The sequence below is a fragment of the Artemia sp. Qi Xiang Cuo genome, chromosome 15 (assembly GCF_049724085.1).
Source record: "Artemia sp. Qi Xiang Cuo chromosome 15, ASM4972408v1, whole genome shotgun sequence".
Classification (NCBI taxonomy): Eukaryota; Metazoa; Arthropoda; class Branchiopoda; order Anostraca; family Artemiidae; genus Artemia; species Artemia sp. Qi Xiang Cuo.
This window is the reverse complement of record NC_142808.1, coordinates 6,898,475-6,911,272: the sequence shown is the minus strand read 5'-3', so window position 1 is coordinate 6,911,272 and position 12,798 is coordinate 6,898,475. Positions and strand designations below refer to the sequence as shown.

The 12,798-nt window shown below is 35.1% G+C and overlaps 1 protein-coding gene across 1 annotated transcript in view; it reads right to left on the bottom strand.

Moving 5' to 3' along the window:
• Positions 1-12,798, bottom strand: part of LOC148943275 (uncharacterized) — a 114,317-nt gene that overhangs the window by 21,143 nt on the left and 80,376 nt on the right. Inside the window, exon 17 of the mRNA XM_089101567.1 lies at positions 3,251-3,463. Coding sequence (XP_088957693.1) covers positions 3,251-3,463 — 213 coding nt within the window. The remainder of the gene's footprint in view (positions 1-3,250; positions 3,464-12,798) is intronic.

Here is a 12,798-nt window from a genome sequence, read left to right as displayed (position 1 = left end):
GAGATAGACGACGTTTTTTTTTCGGAAACGAAAATATGACTTTAGAAAGAGCATAAGATAAGGAATATAATACAGCAACTTTACTTTTATTAAGATGTTTCCATCTGTGGAGCTGCTAATCTGTGAAGCATGCTCCTCAAGTAGCTTCGACAGCCTCCCAGCGATTTACTTGTAAAAATACACATCAGTTACGTGTTTGCAGGAAAACCTGCAAACATATAGTGCATATTCCAAAGCAAATCAAGCACTGAAATCCTGATAGTGGAGAAAAGCTGCATTGTCTCATCCGGAATCAGAATAACTGGAATCGGAATCAGAATAGCAAGTGCACAGCAACTAGACAGAATTGCCATAAAAAAATTTAAGACTTCAACTCGCACAGTTCCGGTGCTGCAAGATAGAATACAGAGCAGCCGAATAGGGCCATAAAGTTTTTCTATCTCCTGAAAAGTTAGAAAAGTGGATTGGAAAAGTGGACATAGCAACTACGCACTGCGATCCTCAACCACACTGCGTCGATTCGGAATTTCTATAAAACAATTGCTGTTCACGTACATGTGTTATATACACCCTCTGCTTGAATACGCCTACCCAGTTGGGGGCCACAATTACATGACATCGACTGCCTCAACGCAATGGAAACAATAAAAAAGGACAAATCATCCTAGGAACCAATTATATTATTTATGAATCTGCCCTCGCAACTCTACGAATTCCAATCTTTAAAGAACGCAGGCAGCATCTGATGGGTAAGTTTGGACACTCTTGGTAAGTTTGGTATGGGTTTGCTTTTGAGTGATAAGCACCATTCCCTATTACCCCCCGCCGCTGCAATCAAAAGAAACACGCGCCATAAGAACAAGCTTGAACCAGTGCATTGCAGGAAAAATCGCTCCAGCAATTCTTTCATTCCTCTTTTTAGTATTGTGATTATTATGTACTTAGTGTTTACTAAGTAGTTAGTACTTATTATGTGTTTAATGTGTTTATTATGTTGTTTATTACGTACTTAGTGTTGATTATGCTGTATACGGTAGCTTAAATTAGTTGCGGCAATAGCGGTAACTATGATACCTTTTTTTTATTAAATGATTCTTGAATTCCTTTTTAGACATAGATTTTGTTTTACTTTTTCAGTCTGAGAACAGGGGTCTGGGGAACTTCAGTCTGGGGAGCTAAACCTACCCCTCCCTTACACACTCTATGCTACAAGGTCATGACCAATGAGAAACACCCAATTCTAGTGCCAAAATGCACAATAGGCTACGAGAAAATCGTCGTTAATCGCTTCGAGCACACGCCCTTACTTCAGTTGTTACTCGCTTCGAGCACTCGCCCGTCTTTACGGTACCTTCTGTACGGTTTGGTACTACGTTTTACATATGTCGGGTATATATCCTCTGCTGTAGAAGAAGCAACTAAAATCTCTTCAAGTGATGTACTTTCGGAACCTGAAATACATACTTTATTTACCTGAAATACCTACCTGATTATTACCCGAAATATTACCTGAATTTACCTGATTATTACCTTTGTTTACCCGAAATACCTGAAATACCTACCTGAAATACTGGAACCTGAAATACCATAATCATGCTATTATTAGTAAATATGGATATTTTAATGTCACTCGAAAGATTAAATACTGTTTTAGCTGATATTGATATTTTTCGGGCAGTTTCCACTAGAGCCCGACTGATATGAATTTTTGGGGTTTGAAACCGATACCGATACAATTTACCGATAAATTCCCCTCCAAAAGTGAAAGCCTTACCTAAAGTTTAAACCCTGCATTTTCTGCCCATATTTATACTCATACGTTTCTCCCTGGTCTATTGTACACCAAAGAACAACCTAAATAATTCACTCTGGAATCCATTTATTGTGAGAAGGCTTAGAAAAAAATTTAACCAAATAAAGCTCTAGTCAGGACAGTAAAACTATTTCAAGCCGGTTTAGTTACATAAACACGAATATGTGAAAATCTAATTGAAAGAAGTGCAAGATATTTATTGAAATTGATTGTTCGAAACCAAATTCCAATTCAAAACTTTACTTTCATGATATGGTCTCTTACTAACGAATCCATGCTAGGCACACTGGATACAGGGATGTAACTAGGGTTTTAAGTTTGGAGGAGGGATTTAAAGAATGTGTCGATAAAATCGTCCAGTATATCAACAAATGCGGACACATAAGCCAAATTTTAAAGGTAAAAAGGTAAATTTTTCAAGGTGTCGGCACGCGGCATCGACGCCTTAGACCTTCCCCCTACCTTCTCCACCTTATGACATCCCCTCTCACCTTAGCTGCGCCGCTGAAGGGATATTATGGTTTTAACCAATTGAATGTTAGATCTTTCACCCACACAAGTGGACATTCATTAAACAGAAATGTATGGTTTATTGCATTCTTTTTAGTTGCTTTGGTAGAATTTATAAGTTCGTGAACTCACCACACATTTGCACCATGGTGTTGCACCAGGTGTACACCAAAAAAAATAATTCAAAAATTATGTTAGAGAATTTCTAGCTAGTTATTAATTTTTTTCCTGCTTCCCTTGGAGTTGATGTCTCTGGATTAAGTTGGGTATGTATCTGAATTGGTGGAATCATGCGCTACCCCCTGCCTAGCTTGTCATTTTGGGGATTATTAAGGTAGGCGACTGGAACTTTTTTTGGATTTTGTTTATACTTTTTTTTGTGTTGGTATTTTTTCTCCCCTGTTCTTTCCCGGCCATGCGGCTATGGAGCCTTATGGGGGAGATTTTATTGAAATAGTTTTTTGTTTATGATTTTTATTGTTAAATAAAGAACACGGAACTCTGTGTTCATTGACAACCAATATACTTTGATTTCATCTGCTACTCTCTCCACTATGATCACACTTAGTTGGTGGCTCCGCCCCCAAGGACTGGACAAGCGAAAATTACCTGAGGAAATCTGGCAACATTTTCTGAATAAATTTCGCATACATAACGAAGAAAAGTCGGCCGATATCCAATATTTTTTTTCCGATGTACGATAATGCCACCGATCCCCGTATCGGCCGACCGATTTATCAGTCGGCCGTTGTTTCCACCCGCTAATCCGATTGTTTTGCCGTTAAAGGTTGTGTATTATGTATGTGTATTAGTTTTCTTTTTCCTATTACTCCGCTTATGTTTTGTAGCAGGTTAAAAATAAATTATTATTATCATTCAATACCAACCCATGTTTATACTAAATTGAGAACATGATAACCAACTTACCTCTCTCTCCTTTTCCTTTTCCTTCTCGCGTTCCTTTTCTTTGGCTCGCATTTCCCTCAAATAGTCATGAAATACCTCTTCTCTATCGTTGCCCCATTCGAGGGCAACATAAGTAGACTCACTTTCGATCTTCCTTTTCACCTCTGCCCAACGAGTATGACGATCAACATTTGGACATTTTTCACGAAGCATTTCAAGAAATGATTTTTTAGCCTAAAATTCATATGTAAGATTAATAATATATAAAGACAATTAATTTAAACACAAAATTTAATTAATTATAATTAATTTTAAGTAACAATCAGCATTAGATCAAATCTATTCTTAATATGAAATAAAAGACCATTTTAAGTGTTTCAAATTAAAAATAAGGATCGTTACTCTCAAAAGTTCAATAAAAGTGAGTTCATACCTTTCAGTAATAAGAAAAAATACTTTGTAGTACATGTACGTCGGAAACGCATTCAATTACATAAAGTCGTACGTGTTTAACACCCGCCAATGTAACCAAGATATTTTATATACCGTTTTTACCATAGAGCTCCAAAAACTTTCAATAATAAATATATATCTTATATCACAATATTCTGAATCTAAATAAGACTCTTTTTGTATTTCTAAAAAAAACTATTTCACCTCTTTCACAGAGGTTGAAAAAAACAAACAAAAAAAACTCGGGTGTCAAAAGGACAATAAAACAAACAAAAAGCAACTTTTGCTCCACAATTCCACAGGTATAGCAGCATTTGTGGTCCTAATTAATTGTGGTATAACGTTACTATTATTCTCCATGACCACACTGCCTTTTCTATGACGAAATCAATAAGAATTCCAAATAGGGATAGGTCCTTTTATTAGACAGTGAAACGAAAATATAAAACAAAGACTCTAAATATTTCGATGACACAGTCGGTCATCATCATCAGTAGAGTTACTAACTTATCAAAATTAAAAAAAAACTGCTTTTATACTAAACAAAATAATCACTTCCGGATCAAAGCAAGTTCCCGGTCCATTGACTTAAAAAGTTCACTAACTGTTCTTGAACGCAGTATTACAAGATTCAAGAACAAGAACAAGATTCAAGAAGAAGACTTGTTCCTAAGAAAAGGCTTATGATTACGTATATTAAATTTGTACGTACAGATACTATTTGCACATGTTTGACCATCGTAAATCTAACCAAAACATAATTTATACTCTATTTTTACATTAAATGTGAATTTAAAAAACTGAATATTTTTTTTCATAGGCCGGTAAAAAATGACAACCGCAAAACGTAGAATATATACTTAAAGTATAAATAAACAAGGTTAGAAGAGTAAGGTTAGATGGTTGAACAGATTTTAAAGGCGTATCCTATTAAGCAAAGCACATCATATTAAAGAGTATATCCTATTCCTCTGCAGTATGTCGTGATTATTAATCATTGTTCAAAAATTAAACAAGAGAAAAAAGATATTTCTTCGAGAAAACTTTCGAGGAAAAAACTTTCCATAAACTTTTCTCTTAGATGGCTAAAAAAAAGAGGAACATTATTACATTATAAATAAATATTTAATAATAATTTATTAAAATTAATTTATTATACATTATAAATAAATAATTTTAAAGCTTAAATCTTTTTGCATTCAAATACTGGAATTTCGTCGTATGTGGGCCGACCCACACACAAAAAGCTTCAAAGCGTCTGCATAGCGTACCAATGAATTTTTTTATTATACCAAAAATATTTTTGTGTACCAATGAATATATGGGTATTTATATGGGTATATATGGGTATTCATTTACACATGTAAACATTTATAATGGAAATATAATCGTGACTGCCATTTTCGGCAATATATTTAAATGTCTAATATCTAGACAAATAATATAATAGATGAAACTAATATATACTATAAAGTGTCTAATATATTAACAGTTTTGATTTCCATAGTAATGACTGCTCCGCCTAAAAGTCCTATATGTCGTTTTTGCACTTCTGGTTCAATCAGAAATTGACCCCCTTCATCAATATCAATCTGCTGTTCTTTCTTTGAGAACAGCACAGGAAACGGTTTTTGGTATTATCATAGAAGTTTGCAAACGTCAGATACGACTTGCTACCAGCGTTACCAAAGCTTTGAAATAAACTGTACTAGTTTTCCGACTAAAGCTGAATCGCAAACTTTTACCCTTTTTAGAACCATCAGTTTAAAAATATGCCGTAACAAGAAGAAAATTTTCGATAAATTAAAGCTTGAACAGAAGTCTTAGTAGGAAAGGAACAAGTAAAACCAAAGTATATAAACAAAATTGTAATGTAGCAAAAAATTTCAAAATGTAAAGCATTGTACCAAAACCTTTAAACTGTACCAAAAACGGCACAAAGGTGCCGAATTTGTAGTGCTGTCTCTGACAACCGACAGCAGATAGCTATATTTTACAACTGTTTTGACAAAAAATACAATTATTCTTGTCAAATAATGAAATTCCTAGTTAAGAGTCTATTCAACACAAAAAAAAAATAATCTGCAATTTGGAAACTATCATAGAGCCTATGTTTTGTGCTATTAAAAAATAATCATATTTTCTTTATCATGACAAATTACAACGGTATTAACCATTACCACGAGAATGTATTCTCTCGTTGTTAAATCCCAAATAGTTTTTGTGTGGATTTTTTTGAATACTTTATTTGTATTTTTGTTGTTTATTTCTTATTGATTTGTATTTATTTTTGTATTATATACTTATTTGCATTTATACTTTTTGATATCTTTAATACCTCGTTTTTATTACCTAATATGAACTAAGTATCGTTACCAATATAAGTTTGTATTTGCTCCCAATCAAAAGCATATTAATATTATTGCCAATGTAACAACAAAAAACCTCAAGATTTTTATGTTTAAGAAATAGTAATAACAATTATTAATTTTGATCTAAAATACAAGAAGATAATTATAACTTCATATTCGTAAATTTGCATCTAATATTTGCCAGTCTTTACAAACACGCAGCCCTCAAAAAAGAAAACAAAAAAGGCTCTAAAAATACTTCATAATCAACTCGCATGTTTTTTCTTCTTCTTCACATTGTTCACTTACACACTATTCATTTGTTTTTGTTTCAGATATGCATACCCCGTTTTGATCTTTCCCAATATTCTAAATCACAATTTAACTCTTAATTTGGCCATAACCACTTTGGCTGTACACAATTAGGCATATGAGCTTGGAAATTTTCTGTAAAAAAAAAAAAAAAAAAAAAAAAAAAAAAAAAAAAAAAATGCCGCTGTTGGGATTCGAACCCATGGGAAGAGTACTGCCACCGAACATCCATATACAGTTCTTTTTGCAAATTCCAAGTTAAAATCTTGGTTATTTTTGCTGTCCCGTAAAATCTCTAAGGATTCCGGTAAAATTCGACGGCATTTACTAAATTTTAATTTAGTTGCAGCCACGGGTGACAACTAGTGAGTTCATTATGCAGTGAATTTTAAAACTATTTGCATAGCAAGATCTGCAGAGTTAACTAATTATGGTCGTACAGTAAAATATGTTTTCAAAGGGCCAGGTTGCATGAAAAACTGTAGTGCCAACGATCATGACATTTTTCAGGACAAACGGGTGCACGCACTTTTCACTCTTACGACCCTCTCCCCTGTATACAAGATCAGAAATTACTCAGTGTCATTTTTGACATTGACATTCCCTGTATATAGGATTAAAAATTACTCATAGTTTGCCATTTGCTTTTGACGTTTTGACATTGGCAATCCCTGTGTATAAGATCATAAATCGCACTTAGTTTGTCATTTGATTTGACATTTGTCAAAGGTCACCTAACCTTTCGCGACATGCTAAGAAAAATAAGAAAAACTGTGATTTCAAAAACCAGTGGGTAACATTTTCAATTTTAAAGAAATAGTAAATTACAAGAAAGAGGCGACAACAGTTATCGTAGAGATAAAAAGCTACTTCTATAAAAAGAGCAAACACTATAATTGAACCCTAACACAACTGAAACAATCTCCAGGGTTTCAGTATGTAGGTATTGGGCTAATCACACAAAAATAAATTGCACCCATAATACAATCGTTATGTATTGTTATGCATAATATGATCGTTATTGCTCAAACCTTACAAACATTATTGGCTCAATCCTTACACGCAGTAATTAAACAAATACTGAACCTTTTATAAAATTAATGATAAGAAAAATTTTCTACAATTCCAGTATCATAATTGCATCAAGAACTTTCTCAGTTGTAACTATTCTATATCATTCAGATTATATATATATATAAAAAGTAAATTATGTGAGGTCCTTGAGCAGTGAATATCTGTTTAAGAAATATTAAAATTCATTTAAACAAAAATGATTTTTTGACACACTATAACCTCTTCAAACCTGAAATAAAATTCAAATTAAATCCTTTGATAAAAACCGCAGTTGATGAGCTCAAAATTAGCCAAAAAACGAAACCTATCGAATCTGGCCACAAATGTTGATTATCCACAGGAGTAGAAAGATGAAAAAATGGTGTACCACCTAAAGGAGAGATGCAATTTTTAGCAGTACTGTTATAAAAGAGGCGTAGTGGACAGAACGGTTTCAAGTGTCATCTAGCTTAGGGTGCTTTCACACTACCCCACAGAACCTTTCACACTTGCACAGCACAAGACTTTGTATTACGTAACATAATCGCCCGGGACAAATTTTGTCCGTAAAAAAGATGCTGCCAAATAAGCTCGAGCTCTACGTTACGAAGAAGTTAACATAGCGGCAACAAAATCTACATTTTATTTCTTGAATAGCTTACTTATTACGAGTCTAAACGACGATTATGATCTTTTTATAGATTTTTACGTTAGCCTAGTGTGAAAGGACTATTTTAAGGGTGAAAGGTTATGCTTAACGTAACGTAACTTACCGCAAGGTATAGTAAATTATGTACTTAAGGTGAAACCCGTTTTACTGACTCAAGAAAAGCTTACAGACATTACATAAGTTGATATATATTATTTATTAGTATATACATCTATATATTAGTAATTTAAACTTTTTTATCTTTCACTCAGTATCAGAGCCAATCAGTCATAAATAAAACAGAATTTTAGGCACAAGTTCATATGCAAAACGTGCTACTACACATGACAACGGAGGATTTAAATCAGAGTATTTAATTGTATAAATATCATATAATAATTATGAAGAAAAATATTAGTGATGAAAATTCGCTGAAAAGGTTGAGAGAGCGTACGCGGAGAACGTCAAATTTGCACTCAAAATGCACCCACACATAAATCAAATTAGAAAATGCTGTTTTTTTTCCTAAAAGTAATTTTAAGCTTATGTTTATGTCTTCAATAAAAGAACCGACAAAAAATGAATATACATGTAAAAAAGCTAGAATAGCACAAAAAACAATTAACGCCATCAAGCGTTTGGTGACACTTGGCATTTTTTCCAGTGTAATAAGAACAATTCATTTAATTAGTGTAATGGGTAAAATTAGGGTCATTAATTAGTATAATGGGTAAAATAGTGCAATGGGTGTAATAATTGTCAGATATCGGTTCCTGACAAAAAAAACAAAAAAAAAAACGATTGAATAAATACCAAGTATCGCCAAACGCTAGATGGCGTCGATAGTTTTTTTTTGTCGACGCTAGCGCCGACACTCATAGCGTTTCCACTCATACAAGTTACCCATACTCTTTGCAACATACTACGGTGGAGTTAAATAAAATAAATGAATAGCTGGACATGTGTTTGCCAAAATTGTTCTAGAGCCAACATATATAATTGTGACATACCTGAATTCTGGCTCTGTCAAATACTGCAGTGACGCTGAATTCTGAATGTTACAAAGTTAAAGCAAAATAGAGAATGATTGTTCACTAAAGTTAATATTAATTATTAAATATAATCTTAAAAAGCATTTATTAATATTTATATTTATTATATATATAAATATATATATTTATTGACATTGATATTTATTGATATGGTTGCACACGAACGGAAAGAAGACCAAAACTACTTCCAGAAATATTTTGCACGGGACACTAACAAACTCTGACTGTTTGACATACGATTCGCGAAATGTGAAACACATTATACCTATATGAACGAAGACAGACTAAGACTCAGTTCTTCAGTTCACTTGCATACCGACGCTATCTTTTGAATTTCAGATTGTATGGCGGATTGAAAACGAAAATTCTTATATCTTTAGAAAAAAAACTCACAAAAAAGGAAGATTCCTTTGAAAATATATCAAAACCAAAGGGTAATGGAGTCGGGATTGAATTTGATCAATATGGGGCAAGTGATGAATTGCTTAGACTCATGGCTAATTAGAGTAAAGCCAAGACAGTTAGTCCCTATGAGAGACAGAGCTGGCATAACTTTTTTAGAGTTGTGTAAAAATGATTCATTTCACTTCTTGATAGTGTATCATCCATCCTAGGTCAGAACTAAGGTAGATAGGCATAAAGTAGGGGTAATTCAAATGTATTACTCTAATGAGCCATGGCTTTCGAGTTTTTCATCACTTCCACAAGTTGATAATTCAAAAATCGTGCCCTGGTGGCATTAACCCCTTCACGCATAGTGTCCTCACCTGAGTACGTCAACCTCTCGATTTAACTTGTACCGCAAGGTAGCTCGTAAAGCTTTCGTGGTGATATCTATAGCTTTGTACAAGTCAGTCCTGCGTGCCATCTTTTTTTCACTTTAATCTAGGCATAGACAGAATTTTGCAGATTTTTCTCGGATTTATCCTGCCAGATGGAAGAAAAAGTCTTCAATCAGGTAAAAATTGGAATTCTATAGCTCATTATGTATGAATTTGGGGTAGTTGGAATTTGTAACACGAATAATTGAATTTTTGGCAGTAATAGAGAAAACTTTTTCAAATGGCTGCGATTTTTTTTGGTTAGGGAACACTGGTATAAAAGCTGAGTGTTCTCATTTGAGGACAGTGTGCATAAGTTGATGTTTTTCACCAGAAAGAGACAAAGCAACAAGGAACGGTCTGTGGGACATCTAGCCGGCTCAAGTATATCTTCAGGTCGTTAAAAAAATGCAGAATACAAAAGTCAAACAAGTTTCGAAGGACATCTGCAGTCTTATTTTTCGTGTCCTCAGCTGAGGACAGTGTGTAACGGAAGATATAATACTAACTGTGACTAGTGTGATACCAGCTGGTGCTTATTGCTCTTTCTCGTCCTTGGCTAATAGTTCCTTTTTTTAGGACCATCTAGAAGAAGTTGGCACATCCAAAATAAAGGTCAAATCCGGGATATCTTTGACGAGATTGATAGTGAGCAGTCTGAAATGGAGGACCTATCTGATAGCGAGGAGGAAACATACGTGCCTACTGACAGTGACGAAACTCCTGAAGAAGAAGACACCCAAGATTCTGATATCTTAGATGTTAAGACACGCCAGCCCACTGCAGAGACGAGGGAAAAATGGAAAAGGAACGTCTGTTACCATAAGAGGCCCTCTCCCACCAAGAATGGCAAGTGAAACCCTCCTACAACAGCTTAAGCTTCTGATGACGACGAAGACCTTTACCCGATAGTTTACTTTGATAAGTATTTTCCTGAAGAATTTTATGAGAGGTGTGCCAACTACACAAACTTGTACTCCATACAGAAAAATGGAGTGAGCATTGGTACCACTCGAGAAGAGATCAAGAGACTCGTTGGTATGCATGTTGCAATGGGTTTCTTCAAGTTCCCGAGATATAGGATGCTTTGGTCCCCAGCCACTAGGATACCCCTGATTGCTGACGTCATGAATGTAAATAGGTTCCAGCGTCTACGGACCTCACTCCATGTTGTTGACAACTTGAATGATAGGAATCTGAACGACCGTTTATGGAAAGTTCGACCAGCAATTGATACGGTCTTGACACGAGTGCGTCAACTACCATAAACAGAAAACATGTCAGTGGACGAGCAGATGGTACCATATACAGGCAATCTTGAAATAAAACAATATATGAGGTAAACTTTGTCCATGGGGCATCAAGTTTCTCTTATGTACTTCGGGCGGTACCATGCTAAATTTTGAAGTGTACCAAGGGAAGAATACACAAATCTTGGAAGACTTTATAAAATATGGTCTGGGAGCTGGTATAGTCCTCCAGCTGGTGAGTGCGATCAATCCCTCGCCATACACAAAAGTGTACTGTGACAATTTCTTTACTTCAATGAACCTTCTTCTAGAGTTGAAAGAAAAAGGAGTGCTTTGTACGGGTACTATCCGGGCGGATAGGATCCGAAGTATGCCACTCGAAACCGAGAAAGACCTGAAGAGAACAGGAAGGGCAGCTTTTCTGAAGTAGTTGGGGGTCAAGATGAATTTGTCTTGGTACGCTTTTTGGATATCAGCAGCGTGCAGCTAGCTTCAACACATGTGGGGGGGAGGTGAGGTCAGTAAAGTAAACAGATGGTCAAAGGCTGCAAAGAAAAAGATAGAAGCCAGAAGACCACAGATTGTCAAGGATTACAAGAGAAGTATGGGAGAAGTTGACAAAATAGACCAGCTTTTGTCTTGTTACAGAACATTCATCCGATCAAAAAAGTGGACCCTCAGAATGATTTTCCACATGGTGGATCTTGCTGTTTGCAACTCATTGCTAGAATACACGAGTGACTGTGATCGACTGAAAATCAGCAACAAAAGCCGTCTTGACCTACTTTCCTTTCGTCTTGACGTTGCACAGGCTCTCACCAACGCTGCTGTTCCAGGCAAGAAGTCAGGCAGGCGATGGACTTCATGTGACTTGGATTCTGACGAAACAGAGGAAGGTCTTAGCGAGCCGTCTAAGAAAAGGAACAGGATTATTATGCGCCCCGGACAGAGCGCTCGGTTTGACAAGACGGCTCATTGTCCAGAAAAGACCAACAAGCAGAATTATTGCAATATCTCACCACGTGTTATTGAGATTCGCACGATGTGTTTAAAAGACAAAATCCCTCTGTGTATTGTCACTGGGCGCAATTGTTTTATTTAATTTCAGGCCAAGTGATTAGTTGTATGTTAATTCAGCATTTGCGTTTTGTATGCTTTTTACCTAAAATATAACCGATTTTGATCAAGTGAAGCACACTGTCCTCGACTGAGAACACCGCAAAAATCATGTGCCATCACAGGTTCAGCTAGAAACTTTTACCCCCTGTATTTTAGCTATGTATCATTAACCCAACAAGATTTCAGATTTTTGTTTCCTTCTGGAAAAAAATCGTGCGTGAAGGCGTTAAGCAAATTTGGCTCGTGTCAGAATATAGCTTTAGTGTTGTATAAACCATGTAAAATGTATTACCAGGATGATTATAGTAATTCTAAGCGCATCTTACTCTAGTAATATTTGTCCCTTTCATAATATTTTGTAATATTTGTTTAGTTGGAAAGCATCTAACTTCAGGAAGCTATTGGCAACAGACCTCATCCGAAGCGACAAACGTAATATTTAATTTAAAAAGAAACAATGTACTATATTTTTAGCAGTGCATTACCAGAATTAGATTTAGAAATGTATT